Source organism: Phoxinus phoxinus (genome assembly GCF_949152265.1).
Source record: "Phoxinus phoxinus genome assembly, chromosome: 22".
Lineage (NCBI taxonomy): Eukaryota > Metazoa > Chordata > Actinopteri > Cypriniformes > Leuciscidae > Phoxinus > Phoxinus phoxinus.
In genome coordinates, this window is record NC_136897.1 from 3,705,503 (window position 1) to 3,721,998 (window position 16,496).

General features: G+C 36.2%; 2 protein-coding genes across 7 annotated transcripts in view; one reads left to right on the top strand and one right to left on the bottom strand.

The window, feature by feature from the left end:
- Nucleotides 1–8,102, bottom strand: nabp2 (nucleic acid binding protein 2). Of its 4 annotated transcripts, XR_013796008.1 has the most exons (9): nt 7,818–8,102; nt 7,515–7,626; nt 6,349–6,487; nt 6,056–6,127; nt 5,478–5,553; nt 5,223–5,291; nt 4,171–4,219; nt 2,831–3,423; nt 22–2,786 (listed from the first exon to the last, which is right to left on the bottom strand). XR_013796008.1 is itself a non-coding variant. In XM_079598346.1 (8 exons), exons 2-8 carry the CDS (start codon nt 7,591–7,593, stop codon nt 3,248–3,250), a joined length of 660 nt encoding a protein of 219 aa, XP_079454472.1. In that variant the 5' UTR covers nt 7,594–7,626; nt 7,818–8,102; the 3' UTR covers nt 1–3,247. The 4 variants fall into 4 exon arrangements, 2 of the variants coding, with proteins under 2 accessions (XP_079454472.1, XP_079454473.1); XM_079598346.1 differs by having other exon boundaries at nt 1–3,423; XR_013796009.1 differs by lacking the exon at nt 5,223–5,291 and having other exon boundaries at nt 2,584–2,786; nt 7,818–8,055.
- The window catches only part of dgkab (diacylglycerol kinase, alpha b), a 26,956-nt gene continuing 18,502 nt past the window's right edge, over nt 8,043–16,496 (top strand). For all 3 annotated transcript variants that reach the window (XM_079598337.1, XM_079598338.1, XM_079598339.1), the window contains exons 1-9: nt 8,043–8,329; nt 8,829–8,927; nt 9,570–9,646; nt 12,111–12,255; nt 12,944–13,018; nt 13,205–13,254; nt 13,427–13,501; nt 14,538–14,654; nt 15,094–15,211. In XM_079598337.1, coding sequence (XP_079454463.1) covers nt 8,855–8,927; nt 9,570–9,646; nt 12,111–12,255; nt 12,944–13,018; nt 13,205–13,254; nt 13,427–13,501; nt 14,538–14,654; nt 15,094–15,211 — 730 coding nt within the window. In that variant the 5' untranslated portion in view covers nt 8,043–8,329; nt 8,829–8,854. The remainder of the gene's footprint in view (nt 8,330–8,828; nt 8,928–9,569; nt 9,647–12,110; nt 12,256–12,943; nt 13,019–13,204; nt 13,255–13,426; nt 13,502–14,537; nt 14,655–15,093; nt 15,212–16,496) is intronic.

Consider the following 16,496-nt stretch of genomic DNA (forward strand, 5'->3'; position numbering starts at 1 on the left):
AGGTTTGTCCAATATTTTTTTTAATAATAATAAGATTTATTTATATAGCGCCTTTCAAGTATCCAAGGACACTTACAAGAAAATACAGAAGTACAAGCAAAGTATTGTACAGCAATCAATCAAATAAACATACAGCATGGCAGATAATGACTCAACAAATATTTAAATATCAGAAAGGGGAACCAATCAGTTGCAAAACTATGTGAATAAATTAGTTTTTAGTTGTCTGTAGCGATGAGACAAATGAGATTCTGAATGCCCAAAAGTTGACAGTTTGAACTTTTGTAAAACAAGCAGGTTGTCTGAACTAGATCTAAGAGTATGAGCAGGAGCGTAAGGCTGAATAAAGTCTTGAAGGTGAGGGTAGATATGAAGGTGCTAAACCATGACAGGCCTTATAAAGACAGACAATTAGTTTGAACTGAACGCAATAGGGAGCCAGTGTAGTTGGTGAAGGAGTGATGTGATCGAGGGCACAAGCAGCAGTTTTGTAGCATTTGCAGGCGATTAAGGGCTTTAGCTGGAAGGCCACTAAATTACAATCTGGCCAAGAGGAAGCATATAAATTAAAAATAGTAGTGGACCAAGAACCGAACCTTGAGGTACACCACGGGAGATCGTGAATGAGCGAGATTTGTGTTTGTTAATTCAAATTAATTGTCTATCCGAGAGATGTGAAGTTAACCTCTGAAGACTGATGTCCAGTGTCAGAGACCAGGAGAAGGTCATTTACCTCTCTTAAAGGAAATAGGCTTTTTTCCAACTCCCCTAGAGTTAAACAGTTGAGTTTTACCGTTTTCGAATCGATTCAGTCGATCTCCGGGTCTGGTAGCACTTTTAGCATAGCTTAGCATAGATCATTGAGGAAACTTCCAACGTGACGGGCACTAAGTTTGTAATATCATTGCGCTGCTGGTACGGCAGTTCCTTGATTATTACGCAGGAATGAGAGTATAGTTCCTAGTCATATTGGCCTAGAAAATCGCAACTTTTAATTTTCTGTCGGTCTTACACGACGTAACTACAGAAGAGTCAAGTTTTAAATAGGAAAAATATCAAAACTTATTGGTCATTTTTTTGAGAGAGATGCTAACGGTCTAATCAGATTCAATGATCTATGCTAAGCTATGCTAAAAGTGCTACCGCCAGACCCGGAGATCGGCTGAATGGATTCGAAAACGGTAAAACTCAACAGTTTAAAACTCGGGGAGTTGGAAAATGAGCCTATTTCCAAAAAAAGTGGAGTGTTCCTTTAAAAGAGCAGCCTCTGGACCAGACTGAAACGGTTCATGCAGGTTATGTTTATCCAAAGCCCCTTTCACACAGCGTGTTGATCCCTGGAAATGGCCAGAGTGCCTTCTGTGAACGCAAACACGTCCCGGGATTGATGCCGGGATCGATCCCGGGTTGGGGACCTAGTAACATTACCGGTATCAGTCCCGGAACCAAGGGGGTAATCCATTCGCCGGAAACCGAAGCTTCCCCGGGGGCCGCCATTGGCTAGCAAGCCATCCCCTGCTGTTAGCATTCCATTGACTCCCATTCATTTTGGCTATTGCCAATAGTGCTAATGCTCACGCTCTCCGTCTCTGCGAGATTCGGAAGGGAATGATTCAATTTCTCTCGGCACAGCTACTAGAAGACTGACAGCTGTCAGACAGGCTCAAGTCACATCTACATCCTCAAGCTCAGTTTGAGCCTGCGCAGTACGCCTGGTGATCAGGAAGTGAGTGCTTCTAATTGACTTTTCTCCGTTGAAACCTATGGGGTCGCTGTGTCCAGTTTATATACCGTCTATGCCCGGAACGCGCTCTGTGTGCACAAAAGCCGTAATCAATGCCGTAAGGTGTGTGTCGAAGCTGGGATCGTTCGCCAGCTAGTGAAACGGTACGTAAGGCGCTAGTTTATGATCGAATCAGAAAAAAAAAATGCACTAGCGAGAACTTAAGCAATAAGCAAACTTAAGATGCTGGAGACATTACATGTCACATCGATGTCACGTGTCTTTACGGGTTGTGTGTGAACGCCCGCACAGATTCCAGAAAATTACTGGCATTGTGAATGAACCAAAATCAAACAATCCCGGGTCACATTATCCATGTATTTTCCCGAATCTCTGTGTGAAAGGGGCTCAAGTGAGACTGCAATTGTGTGACAACCACCTTTTAAGTACTTTAGCTAGAAAAGGAAGATTTGATATTGGTCTAAAGTTACTCAGGTCTATGTTATAAAGACCTGGTTTCTTACTGTACTGGAGTGATAGCAGCTATTTTTAAACCAAGCTGAACACAACCAGAAGCAAGGGATCCGTTTAGGTAAAATGAGAGTAGGCAAGAAGTTTTTGAGTAAATGAGTTGGAATTGGGTCATGTTGACAGGAAGAGGAGTTAGATGTAGTAATCAAATGTATTAGAAGATGATGGTTTGTTAATCTCTGAGAAAATAGTCCTGGGTTTACACTTTGCTTCATTAACACTGAAAGGTAGGTAGAGCGTGTGAATAAGCAATAGCAAGTCGTTCAATACGCCTACCCTTAGCTTTCATTGCTCTAAGTTCAGGGGTGAATCATGGGGAGGAATGATTTGAGGGGACAGTTCTTGTTTTTAATGGGGCAAGTTTCTCCAAGGCATTAGATATAGCGTCATTTATATATTGAAATAATCTCATCGGGACGAGAGAGAATGGCAGAGAGGAAGCAACAATAACAGTAGAGAATTTATCATTTTAATTTATAGACGTGCAATTTTTAAAAGTTCTTAGGAAACCTGAAAAAAAAAAAATTCTAGTCTTAGAGGGCACAATAACTTACAAATCTTTACAATTGTCCTCACTTTATCCACATTTTCCATCCGCTTGGAACCTGCTTTTTGATGCTTGTTTTTGGCTTTGTTTACCTACTAAGACATTTTAGCTGACAAAATTGCCATTTTAAAAATTACTGAATAAGATCAATGTTGAAACTTATAATCAAAAGTTGACTAACAATCGGAAGTTGGGCTAAAAACTATAATAGTTTAGTGTGTCCATTCTGAGACGGTGAAACAAGTTGAACAAACTTGTTCACTAATTTAGAAATACATCATAAAATATGTGACTTTACAAGACTGGACAATCTATAGAGTTAAACCAACATACATGAAAGCATGAAGTTCAAAGTTTATCAATACATGTCTTCAGATGAGACATGACAAATAGCTGCTCGCCAAAACCATTTTGAAATGATTATGTTGCTCCATTATTAAAGGAAATCATCTTTTGACTGTTCGCCGCGTCTCCTTGCCGTTGCTGACAGAAGTTCCCCCCACGCCAGGACTTGGTGTCGACCGGTTCCCATTCCCACCACTCGCTCGTCCCGCCGGCTGTGGATTAGTGGAGTTTGCAGAGCTTGGAGAATTCACCCCATTTCCATTGGGAGTGTCATTACCTTCAGAGAGTAAAAAGTCAAGTATTCAAATATTGAATACATTACATGAAAATTTGGTAACATTTTAGTTTAGGGTCCAATTCTCACTATTAACTAGTTGCTTATTACTACTAGCATGCATATTCCTAGGACATTGGCTGTTTATTAGTACTTATAAAGCACACAATAATGCCTTATTCTGCATGACCATATTCTATATCCCTTAATAACACAATACTTAAACTTTACAATAGGTCTGTAAACGATCAATCACGATTAATCGAATCCAAAATAAAAGTTTGTGTTTACATAATATGTGTGTGTTGTGTATAATTATTTTGTATATATAAATACACACACATGCATATATTTGAGAAATATTTGCATTTATATACTGCATATACATTTTTATATGATTTATATTATATATAAATAGAACTATTTTATATATAAATAACAAATTTTTCTTAAATATATACATGCATGTGTGTGTATTTATATATACTAAATAATTATACACAACACACACATATATTATGTAAACACAAACTTTTATTTTGGATGCGATTAATCGTTTACAGCCCTACTTTACAACTACCTTACTAACTTTTAAGCAATATTTAATTAGGAGTTTATTGAGGCAAAAGTCGTAGTTAGTAGTTAATACTGATAATTGGACCCAACTAGGATCCCTAAATGTGCTTTAATTCTTAAAAAAATCAAGCTAGTGGTTCACTGCAAAACTATATACACACTATATAATTATACCTGCATTGGCTCCAGTGCTGCTGTTCAGGTTGCTCTGGTCATTCAGTCCCTGACAGGTAACAAGAAGAAAGTCAATTACCATGACCAGTGGTTAATTGTTTTTTTGTTTTTAATAGTAAATAGGTTTATTTTTTAAAAGGCCATATGATGCTTTTTAACGTTTTCCTTTTCCTTGTAAGGTGTGGGGCATCATTGACTTCCACAGTATTTTCTTTTTTCAATTGTGCCCCACAAATGTTTACATTCTTCAAAGTAATGTATACAGGTTTGCAAGAACTTGAGGGTGAGTAAAAGATGACAGCATTTTCATTTTTGGGTGAACGAACATCACTTTAATTCTATCTAACAGAGAACACTGAGGCCTAAAACCCCTCGACCGAAGTCTAGAAGATATTACTTCTGCAAATGTCTGTGTCACAGTGTGAAATATTAGCATAATGTCCGCCCAAAGGCATACGCAAAGAAAGAAGGCGAGGTTTCAGTGAATTGAAGTGTTAAGATGCGAAAGCAAAAGCGCTTTCAGAAGTTCATCAGAGGTTGAGATTTACTTGTAAAGCTGTTCCAGAGCAATACAACACAAAGGTTTGCTTGTGCACAGTGGACCGCTTTCTGAACCTCAAAGTCGTACTCTTGTCGTGCTTGCCAGTTCTGATTGATCGTCTTGATCATCCGCATTTTCAGAACTGATACGGTAACACTGACACCATTTTTATTAACTGCGTTCATAATCGATTTAGAAGCCATGGAAGCTGAAGCTCGCGATTATGGTATTTTACCAATGCTACTTTTTTCTATATATCCCAATAATTTGTTAACAAACATGTATTCATTACTTCAATGAGCTCATTGTTTGTGCCTTAAATTAATACATTATTAGATAACTGTGATTTGTAGATGTACATTTCTGAAATGCATAACTTGGACACAGTCACCTCTGATAACAGATCGCTCGAAATTGTAATGTGGACTGTAAAGCTGCTTTGAAGCTGTATGTATTGTGAAAAGCGCTATACAAATAAATGTGAATTGAATTGAACGGTCAGGGGCATTACATTTCCGACACTTGCTTCTGATGTTTGACCGATCACAATGCACTGGGTCAGCTGGCCAATCACAGAGACCTTTTTGGAAAACAATCAGTTAATTTCAGACAGACTGGGAACAGAATTGCTGCAAAAATGTGTTTTTTAACATTAAAGCATGTTAACCCATTCTAGTACACCCAATAAACAAAATAATGTACTTTAAACAGCATCATATGTCCTCTTTATGATAGAAATCCACAGAAATAAATCTAGAAGACGTACCGTTTTATTCATCTGGGACAGATATTCTGGATTTGGCTCACTAAAGTTTGGCACCTCAGAATACACCATGCAGAATCTGGATACAAACACAATATTCACAGTGATATATAACTATACAGCCATTGCAAAAATATTAGGGGTGTCACAATATATCCCAATTCAAAAATGCAACAATATGTATCGTGGATAGTGACAATATGTATTGTGTGTAGTTAGTGTTAGTGTCAGTACTGCATTAAACTACTATATATAATGTTGAATATAATGTATAATAATGCAATGGGGGAATATTTGTCCTGATAATGCCAAATGTCTGATGTTACCAGTAAAAAGTGGCCTATATATTAAATATATTTCAAATCTAGTCAGTGACAGAGTGCAAGCATATTCGTCTAAAATATTTCTGTATTTTCAGAATCATGAATATTGTTATTCTGATGTCTCTATTGTCCTGTGCTTTAGGTTTCCAGCACCAAGTCCAAATCTTGGAGTATCGCAATAATATCATATCGTATCATTACACCCCTAATAAATATGAATGATTGAATAAAATGAAATGATTGATGATTAAAACTTACTCTCCAATCTTCTGCAGTTCACCTCCTCTTCCAGTGTACAGTGTCAAACAGCCTTTAAAAACTGAGGCGTAACTGCAGCAAAACACAAATATAGACAGTTCTGTAGACTGTAAAACACTCACGCTGGTATATGAAGAGTGACCTTTTACTGTAAAATCAAGTATTTTGCACTATAATTGACTGTTCGTTTGAGGTAGAGCAACTGTCTTTTGAGCAAAGTCAGCATGTTAAAATGTCTGGACAAAAGAAGAAGACTTTCTAGTGCATCACTGATATTAAACCTTTGATCTCACCCTTTGGTAAGTCTGATGATGTCACCAGCCTGAATGAGTCCACCGACTTCATCCCAGACCGATATGCTGATGCTGCCCGTCTTGTCGGCCACTTTACACGTGCGCACCTCATGACCGTCTTTGGTCTTCGTCACTCGTCCTTCAAGAAGAGAAGTTCAGATACTTTAGACTATTATTATAGCTGATAAATATGTATTATAGAAGGTCTGAGCGGTGTGTGTCGTAATAAACAACTGTTGGGGTTAAAGTAATAAAACACACTCCACGGACCCTGTGTTTCATGTTCTTGTTTGTGGAAATTCATGAGCATACAATATCAAAGGTCCAATAAAGAGAAGGGCCTTTGCCTTCAGTTTATGTTATTGCAACCTCATAATTGAAATAGGGTAAAGCCATATTTTAATATATGAGGTACCTTATTTTAATATATTTTATATTATCAATCAATCAATCAAATCAAAATTTATTTATAGAGCACTTTAAAATCCAAAGTGGACACAAAGTGCTGTACGGTAAAACAATAAATTAATACATAAAAGCCCTAAGTACAAAGCTCACACGACCTATAAAATATAATTAAAAACAATAACAAACCATACAATGAACCAATACCATCAATATCACCAAAACATGAATTGTCAATTTCAGTTATCAAATTATAAATTATATTTTAACTTAAAAATTTTATCGCAAAATTAGTGCTGCCATAAATAATGGCCCATTTCAAAAATCGCCACAACCTTAATTTCTTCTTAACAGCTCGTAATCATAGAGAAGCATTGATGTAATATTATTTTTGTAAAGTTTCTAGCATTTCAGGAAAAAAATATGAAATATTTACCATCTGAATAACATTGTTTTTTCTATTTATTACAGTACAGCTATAATCTGTATTGCATAACGTATTATGGACACTCAGCTGTTGCTTTGGTGTCAGTTAACTTACTAAAAAAAGTAAGTTTTGGAAACAGTCAAGTGTGTCAACTTTTATATGACCGTATTTTGAATATGATAATAACACCGCACTAAAACCAGTATTGTTGGCAACTGTTTGATCAATTGTTTGTGGTTTTCCTGATATGTTAATGATGACATGTGAAAGGTTAACGCAGAGTTAAATGATTATGTCTTGTTTAGTTCTCAGCATGTGTGTGTTGTTTGGACACCTGTTTCCAGCACGATGAAGATGACATTGAGATTCTTGAGTCCAGGTTTAATGTCCTTCACATGAGTCTCTGTGCTCATGATCAGTCTGCTTCTGCTCAAATCCTGCAAAACCTGATGCACAAACATGCCAGTGATGCATTTTACACACAGTATTTCAAATCACATGCAAGACAATTATAATGAAAGATGCATGCATGCAAACAACTTTTTGGCAAACTAACTGTGATGAAAAGCATGCACGTGCGAGACTGACAGCTGATCAACAATATTAAACAAACCAGGAAACTACTGAAAACACTCACTGGTTAGCATTGAGCTACGGCTGCACGGACTGTTTTAAAGCTAGCCTACTGTTTCTCGTCATCTGCGACGCTTTGTGTGAACAATCCGGAAAAGGCTCGCGGCTCGTAATATGAATAAAGACGCTGAATGTTCTGACAGCTGTCAATCATCACAGTTAATCTGGATATTCAACTACCGTTTACAGTAGTTGACGTATTTTTTTTTTGTAAACGTCATGACGCAGTGATTTCCATACGTAATGACGTAGTCACCCGCACGTATTTATCCGACCTGCACAGAACAGAACAGGAAAGTTGAATTATCTGGAATAGTTAAATGAAAATGGGTCAAAATTATGTGAAATTTTCTACGTAATCCGGGACACAGCTGGTTTGTCCTTTTTGTAAACTATATGTAATGCGCATGCGTGTTAATCCACGTAATATAGATAATTATTTTGAATTTGACGCGTTGAAGGGTGTGATTTAATCCCATACATTTCTTATCCGAGATAATTTTCGACTTTTTAAAGGTAAGATTCATTCAAATAAATGTGTTGGATGCCTTTTAAAATAGTTGTTATATGAATTCCCACACTGTCACATAATAAAGAGACTTTTAGAATTAGAATTCTAATTAGAGCTGTCATTAGTAACGAACGTCGCGGAATTAACCGAATTCTTAGTTTGTTTGTTTTTTGTGGGCTGAATTTGAGATTAGATTAGCATTTGTTCAGCACTCAATGTTCACCTAACTCTAACAAAATGTGTACGATAATAAATGCGTGTTTATTTGATTGTTTTGGTCCTCTACCGAGGCTGAACAGTAACCTTCAGTAGCTCATAATCACTCATTTGTGGAAATAATGATAGTTTTTCAGCACTATTATCAAACACCTTTTTGATAAATAAACATGCACCTGGTTTCTAATTAGGGCACATTTATCTAATTTCTACAGTATCTTTATAGCTATATGTACACCCATATATTCATCATGCATTTTAACCTCTCTCTCCGTCCTCAATTCTCAGGTTAAGAGTGACGTAGGACAAACAAAATGGCCACAGAATCTGATTTAGTAAATGAGATTAACCCTGTTGACTTCATTCAGCTGCTGGAGTATTTAGAATGTAAGTGTCTTTCATGGACATTACGGGACTCTCCTTTATTTCCTTTATTGACTCACAATTTACAGAATAATAACAACCCTAGTGAAAAAAAAATCTATACTGTAGTACAAACCATTAACATATTGATTGATATTTACTGACAAATCGCTTGACACTTTATTTAGAGTACTTGTTTATTGTACAATGCACATTTCTTAATATTAAGTCTAAAATGTGTTTTAATATCACTATTAGTAAAGATAGTATAATCTCTGTATGATATCTTTAAATGCATTGCAAGATGTGTACCTAAAGTATAAAAAGCACAATCAAATATACTTAAGTATTTTTTTAGTTGGACTATTTCCAGATAACTAAAGTGCATTAAGTACAAAATTAGTTGTTCCAATTTAGCAGATTTTTAAGTATATCAATTTAGTATACTAAAAGAACAATTGGCAGGATATTTATATTAAGAACATAAATATACAAATCTATTTGTAGTATAATTAGCATAAAATAAATGTTTTTCAAATTAATTTTGGTATATTTATTTTTCACTAGGGAAGATAAATCATGGAAAAGAATATTATAAGTTAAATGTCTGACAAAAGGTTTTAATTTACAAATCTTTTTGTTGTTGTTTTGTTTTAAACGTCTTAGATAGCAGATTAAAGGCGAAAGATGCGATGAAGGATTTTCATGCCGGTGGAAAGCTGGTCCATCACAGGTTTGGAGATGTAAGCTGAACACTTTCTACTGTAGTTCATTTCTCCATACAGTAAATGATGGTATCATCTCAGTTTCAAAAATGATGTGTAAAATGTGAAGGTGACTTTTTGATGTTTTGGTTACATTTATAACTTAGAAACTGTGTTCATGGGATAGTTCAGCCAAAAATAATCACAAAAATTAAATAAAACTGAAACTATGTCATTATTAAAGGGTTAGTTCACCCAAAAATGAAAATTCTGTCATTAATTACTCACCATCATGTCGTTCCAAACCCGTAAGACTTGCGTTTATCTTCAGAACACAATTGAAGATATTTTTGATGTAATCTGAGAGATTTCTGTTCCTCCATTGACAGCTACGCAACTACCACTTTAACACTTCAAAAAGTTCATAAAGAGATCGTAAAACTAATCCAGTATGAATTGACCGTTCGCAAAGACCCGCCCCCCTTAGTTACTGTTGCTATGTCTGACAAGCTACGCCGCTCTCACACACACACCATGTTCTCACGCAGTGAAAAATACACATCGCGGAGCAGAGAGACCCTGACAACACACTGACAGACAGGACAGACCAGCTTACTTTTTCGGTTACTTTTGATATTAAACATATCAAAACAAAGTCTCACCTTTCAAATTTGGTCATTGTTAAAAAGAAATGTAAACAATAAATTCAGTTTTGTGTCTCTTTAATGTGTGTGACAGATCGCTGTAGAGCCTCAGTTAAAGCCGCTCGTGAACCGATCATCTCTTCCTTCTAGTTCATTTATAGCATCAAATAAACATGAATGAACATCAGAAGGAATGTTGTTTTAACCGCGGAGAGACGTCAGTACACTCCGCTTCTCAAGTTCAAATCCTCCCATGTTAATCTACTAACTCTCCTGACTGCTTTGTTGGACAAAATGGCGGATGGCGAAGTATGATTGGTCAGATCACCTGTCAATCAAGCTCCCTGCAAAGGGTCAATTGAGCAGTTTAGTCCAAAAATTCTGAAGAGACACAATCGCTTTATATGATGAACAGGTATATGATCAAACTGTTAGGTTATGGCTTATTAGTTAGTAGAGTAAGTTGACATGTAGTTGTAAAGTTACTTTGTTTGTAAGGCCTGCTCAATCGGTCCAACGACAGTTTCCGATAACTAACCGTTACTGACATGAGCGTGTGTTATCGTATGGTATATAACCTTATGGTGTTATGGACTTAACCCAATCTAATCAATCATTTCAGAGTAAGTCAGAATGAATCCAAATGTAACAATGTATTATTAGTCAGGTAAATGTATCATGCCAATTACATAATCCATTCAAAGATAATCAATACAATAACATCAAATGCTCAGAGATAAAGAGTAAAAGATGTCTGAACTCATTACAAATCGCCCCGAGCCTCTGAAGACATTTCTTTATATACTCAGACCAATGTGAGGAATGAACTTCCAATAGGAATTTGCATTGACTAGAGTTAGACACAGCAGGGGACCGAGGAGCAGGAGGTAGTTTGGAGGAAGGACCCTGGGAAAAGTGCACGCCCAATAAGCAAAGGGTCTCTAAACCCTTATTACCATTTGGTTTACTTCTGTGGAGATGAGACCAGTCCCACTGAGACATTTTAAATGATACCAAACATGACTGTTAATTTAATTATATTGACATAGAACATTATAATTTTGATATAATCTTTCTAAGTGAAGAGAAGAACGTGTAAAGGGAAAGAAGTGGGGGGAGAAGGAACAAATGTTAAAGAAGGACAGGAGTCAAGTCAAGTCAAGTCAGGTCATCTTCTTTTATAGAGCGCTTTAACAATGTAGATTGTTTCAAAGTGGCTTTACAGAGATAAACGGATAATTTAAGGTAACAGAGATTGTTTTGGCTTTATAGAGGTTCTTAAATAAAGATATTTTCCAGCTAAAGTTAGTTTTGATTGATTCACTTCCGTCGCAACGATCATTAGTTATTAAATTAGAGGCCGCTAAGACGACACAGCTCTCTCTACAGAGACTTTAAACGCGAACCTGTGAGAAACGCTGATGGCGCTCACGTGCGCATCAAGAATGAATTATATAGTTATGCGCATTTGAATATATGTGCGCAGGTTTGTAATTCCCTACAAACCAAGCCTTAACAATTTACTTGTCTGGCCTTAAAATTTTTAGACAGAATTTTATCACTTCGTGGGAGATACGCAAAACCGAAATTATCCCGACAACGCTTTGCGGTGAGGAGACAAATGTGGTGTCCATATCTTAGGACTCAAACTTTCTGAGGATCTGTTTGTCTTACATAGTTAATATAATTTCTGTTGAGGAGCATCAAAATAAAGCGTCAGCAGATATCAAGTAGATCATCTATTAATACTCTAATGACTGCTAGTTGACATGTAGTTGCACAGTTACTTAAGTTTCTAAAGTGGACCATTGAAATAAATGCATTTTTATCACATTCTCTCTGCGTTCTCCCCACGGAAGCACATAGATGCAACAGGATTTTCTCTATTCCTCAAGAACTATCTTGAGGTTGATGATTTTCCAGCTGATCTCTGCCAGCGGCTCTACTGGTATTTCCAAAGATCTGAGCGGTCTGGTCCTGACACCAGTCCTCACAGCAGAGACGGTGAGCTGCTGATTCATTTAGCAGAACTTCAGTAAGCCTTTCAAAACACACTTGTCTGTTGTCTTTCCAACCTGTTCGCATATAACCATGTGAGAGATCAAACACATTGTTTATGTGTTAAATGCACAAGATGAAATGAATGTTTTTAGAGGTTTAATGATAGTATTAATCTAAACTACCATATCAAATAAAGAGTAGAGGCCTCTGATTTAGGCCTACATTATTTTACTTCATATGCACTTTTTAATATTTGCAATGAATGCAATCACTGACAGTGCAATTTTAAATTGTAAAAAGTGAAAAACAATATTACAACATAGTATTTTCCATTTAAAATTTACAATATATAATCAGAATTGCTTTGTGCAGTAGAGTCCAGGACTAACATTAAATTGCACAAGTACATAATGATTTTTTTGTGGGTTTTCACTGCAAAACAACACACAAATGCCACAAATATCAACAGTTTTTTAAAAGGTGCAAGAATATAGTAATTTTGAGCTGTCAATAATCAGAAATCCTGGTGGGACTGTTAAAGGCTGTATAATAAAATGTAACTAACCACACACTAATGTATTAACTTTAGCTGTAAAGTATTAACGGTAAGTATTAAAACGCACAATGGCTATTACTGGCTCTTACTATAGAATTGTATTGATATTCAGCTTTATTTGTTCTGCTCTGTCAGGTGGTGTCTCTCTTAAAGCTGTGTTGTGTTACTTTTCCATACTGGAGGATGGAAATCCACGAGACAAACTAGAGTGTAAGACATGCATCGAATTTATAGTGATCTCTTGCAGATAACATCACTAATACTATGCACTAATACCATATAAAGTGCGGAATGGGTTTGATAATTTGTGATTTAAACTTGCCATTTGTTTTTAAGTGTAATTAAATGCAGTGCATATGGAAAGTACTTATTAATCATATGATACTTGTTTGGCAGACACCTTCAAACTGTATGATAAAGATGACAATGGACTTCTTGATAGCAAGGTAACAACGGGAGATTTTGATATTTCCTTTATGTAATGCCACCCTCTTGTCTTGAGTATGATGTGGTATGATGTATGCTTAGGTTAAAATTAGCCTTTGTCCAGTGATGTCCTCTTAAAATAAATTATAATGTTTATTTAATTCTTGTTTTCTGTGTGTTTTTGTTGAATAGGAAGTTGACAAAATTGTTACACAGATGATGCAAGCTGCCGAATACCTCGGATGGGATGTGACAGAACTAAAGCCAGTAAGTTCATAATTACAAATAACTCTTTCAGAAAGTATAATGGCATTGGAGAAATTACATTTGCTTTTTGTAAGTTAGTATGGAAGCGTGTTTCTGCCACAGGATAAAAAACATTTAAAAAGTAATAGTGACTTTTTATCCCACAATTCAGACTTTTTTCTTGCAAAGTGAGTTTATATCTTGCAAATCTGAGAAATATAGAGATATAAAGAGATACGAATTCGCAATTCTGACTTTATTTCTCACAATTCCACGTTTATTAATTGCAATTCAGATTTTTTTTTCTCACAATTGCAAGAAAAAAAGTTTGAATTGTGAGATTAAAAGTCAGAAACAAGCTTCCATAAGTTAGTGATAGAAGTGGCCTGGCAAATATATTTTTAACATCACAGATTTTCTGCTTTTAAAGGGCCACTGAACTAGGGGTGTTCGATTCCAGGCTTTTTTAAGTCGACTCTGACTCCCGACTAAATAATACAAGATGGCAGTCGTTAGTTAAACACTTCTTTCATTTATTTTTCCCCCCAACACAAAGCCTTTAATTCCCCTTACTAACACAACACACTTGCAACACACTAGCGTGATTGTCCAATTTAGTGATGACTCGATGAGTGCTACCTAGCTGTTGCTGATACCTAGTTTTTACAGCAGGAAAAGTCACGAAAAACAGCAGAGGTCAAATATTTAACTCTTTAATTCATCTTATTATAATGATCAGGTGATGGCGCTAAACGCACATCAGGGTTGGTCTGCAGTTCCTCTTCTGAGCCGCTGTTTGCACACATTAAATGACAGAAAGTGAGTCAGTTCAGTGACCTCTAGACTGTTTTGTAGTACTTCTTCAAAATGAAAATCCGTACTCGTTCAGGTCAAAGGTGAGGTTAGTAGCCCTACATATAAGCCTCAACATTTCCTAGCGAGGCTTTATACTGTAACCATAGATGGGTAAGTTTGCTTTTTCCAAGCCTAGAACTAATACATGACCGTATATTTTAGGCTTGTTATGAAGATACAAGTACATTGTTCCTTTTTCTAGGAACTTCAAGACATGCTGAAAGCCATAGACGTGGACAGCAGTGGCACTGTAACCCATCGAGAGTGGATACAAGGGGGTTTGAACAACATTCCTCTACTGGTTCTGCTTGGATTAAAGGTAGACAACCTTTGTCAGAATGTACAGGTAAAACTCGAAACATTTTAATATCGTGCTAAAGTAATTCAACTTAACAGGTGAAACTAATAAATTATATAGACTCATTACATGCAAAGTGAGATATTTCAAGCCTTTATTTGATGATTATGGCTTATAGCTTATGAAAACCTTTTCACAATATTCTAATTTTGAATTTGTTTTGTTTTATAAGCTGTAATTATAACAAATAAAGGCTTGAAATATCTCACTTTGCATGTAATGAGTCTATATAATATATTAGTTTCACCTTTTAAGTTGAATTACTGAAATAAATTAACTTTTGCACGATATTAAAATTTTTCGAGTTTCACCTGTATATGTAATAATCATGCAATGAGATCAGGAATGTCACATGGTGTGGAATTGATTACATTCGATGTTTTTAACACTATCTACACAGGTAGCTGAAAAGGACGGCCAGCATGTCTGGCGACTGAAGAACTTCAACAGGCCCACATATTGCTTTGTCTGTCAGAAGATGATGTTGGGTCTGCGAAAACAGGGCTTGTCTTGCAATTGTGAGTTTATCAATGATAACCTTTTTTAATTCATGGGCGAGCTTTAGACCTGTTCTTGTCTCTTTAAACATACATTTAGGGCCAGATTTACTAAACAGGGTAAATTAGCGTGAGAGCGCAATCCCATAAAAGCTCCGATCTACTGACGATGCACAAATGAAAGAACACAGACGCAGCCGAATCATTTCCATAATGAGCAACACAATCTACTAGGGGTGGTTAATCTGTCTGATTTCCCGATTCGATTCGATTACGATTATTGAAGTCCCGATTCGATTACAGTCGATTTTCGATTATTAACGATTCTCGATTCTGGATTATTGATTTTCCATTTCACAACAGTAAATTCACTTCAGTAAAAATCACAACAATAACAAATTATAACAAACTTCAACATATTCTGAATCTCTATTAACATAAAATACGGATGTCCACGCATCACACGTTACAGCTATCCTACCCGCTTTCTTCAGTGATTCCATGACTTCGGTTTTGGTCTTGTTGTAGAGTGTGGGGATCGCTGTGTCTGTAAAATATCTCCGAGATGGGACGTTGTATCTCGGCTCCAAAGTGTGCAACATAGCGCGAAAGCCCTGGTGCTCAACGACTGGATGCAAATCCTTGGCAATAAAAGTTGCGATTGATTGTGTAATGCGCTTTGCCCTTTCCGAGCCGGGTGGAAGCTTTGACAATATTGTTTCCACGCTTCAGAGTTCCGTCTTTTGCGTTCCGTCAATATTACGTTATTATCGATTTTCAAAAAAAAAAAAAATTTGTGAATCGATTCAGAATCGTCCACGTCCGAATCGCGATGCATCTAAGAATCGATTTTTTTCCCCACCCCTACAATCTACCTAGAGCAGTGCAAATTAGCGTCTGGTTAAAAACATGCTTTTTTACACGGTAAATAATGGCGCAAACACCAGTCAATTGACGAGCGCAAACTTTAGTAAATCACCTTACATTATTCATTCAAATACTCTCCTCCCATAAATATTGCATCTGAAAGGGAAACTCCTCCTTCAAATGAATATGCAATAAGCTGTTAGTAAATCTGGCCCTCAGTGTTCAGTGGATAGATGCTCAAATACCCTTGTGAAAAAGAAGTGTGCTTAACTGTATTGAATGTAGTGTATGTCAGATTTTTCAAGTATATTTTAAAAAACTGTACTCGCAGATAATATAATATTAATAAAATAAAAGGCCACTTATGTTTACTGAGAGAGAATTTAACTTTTATGACTGTTTATTAATCATTTAAGTACACTTTAAAAAGTGTACTTTG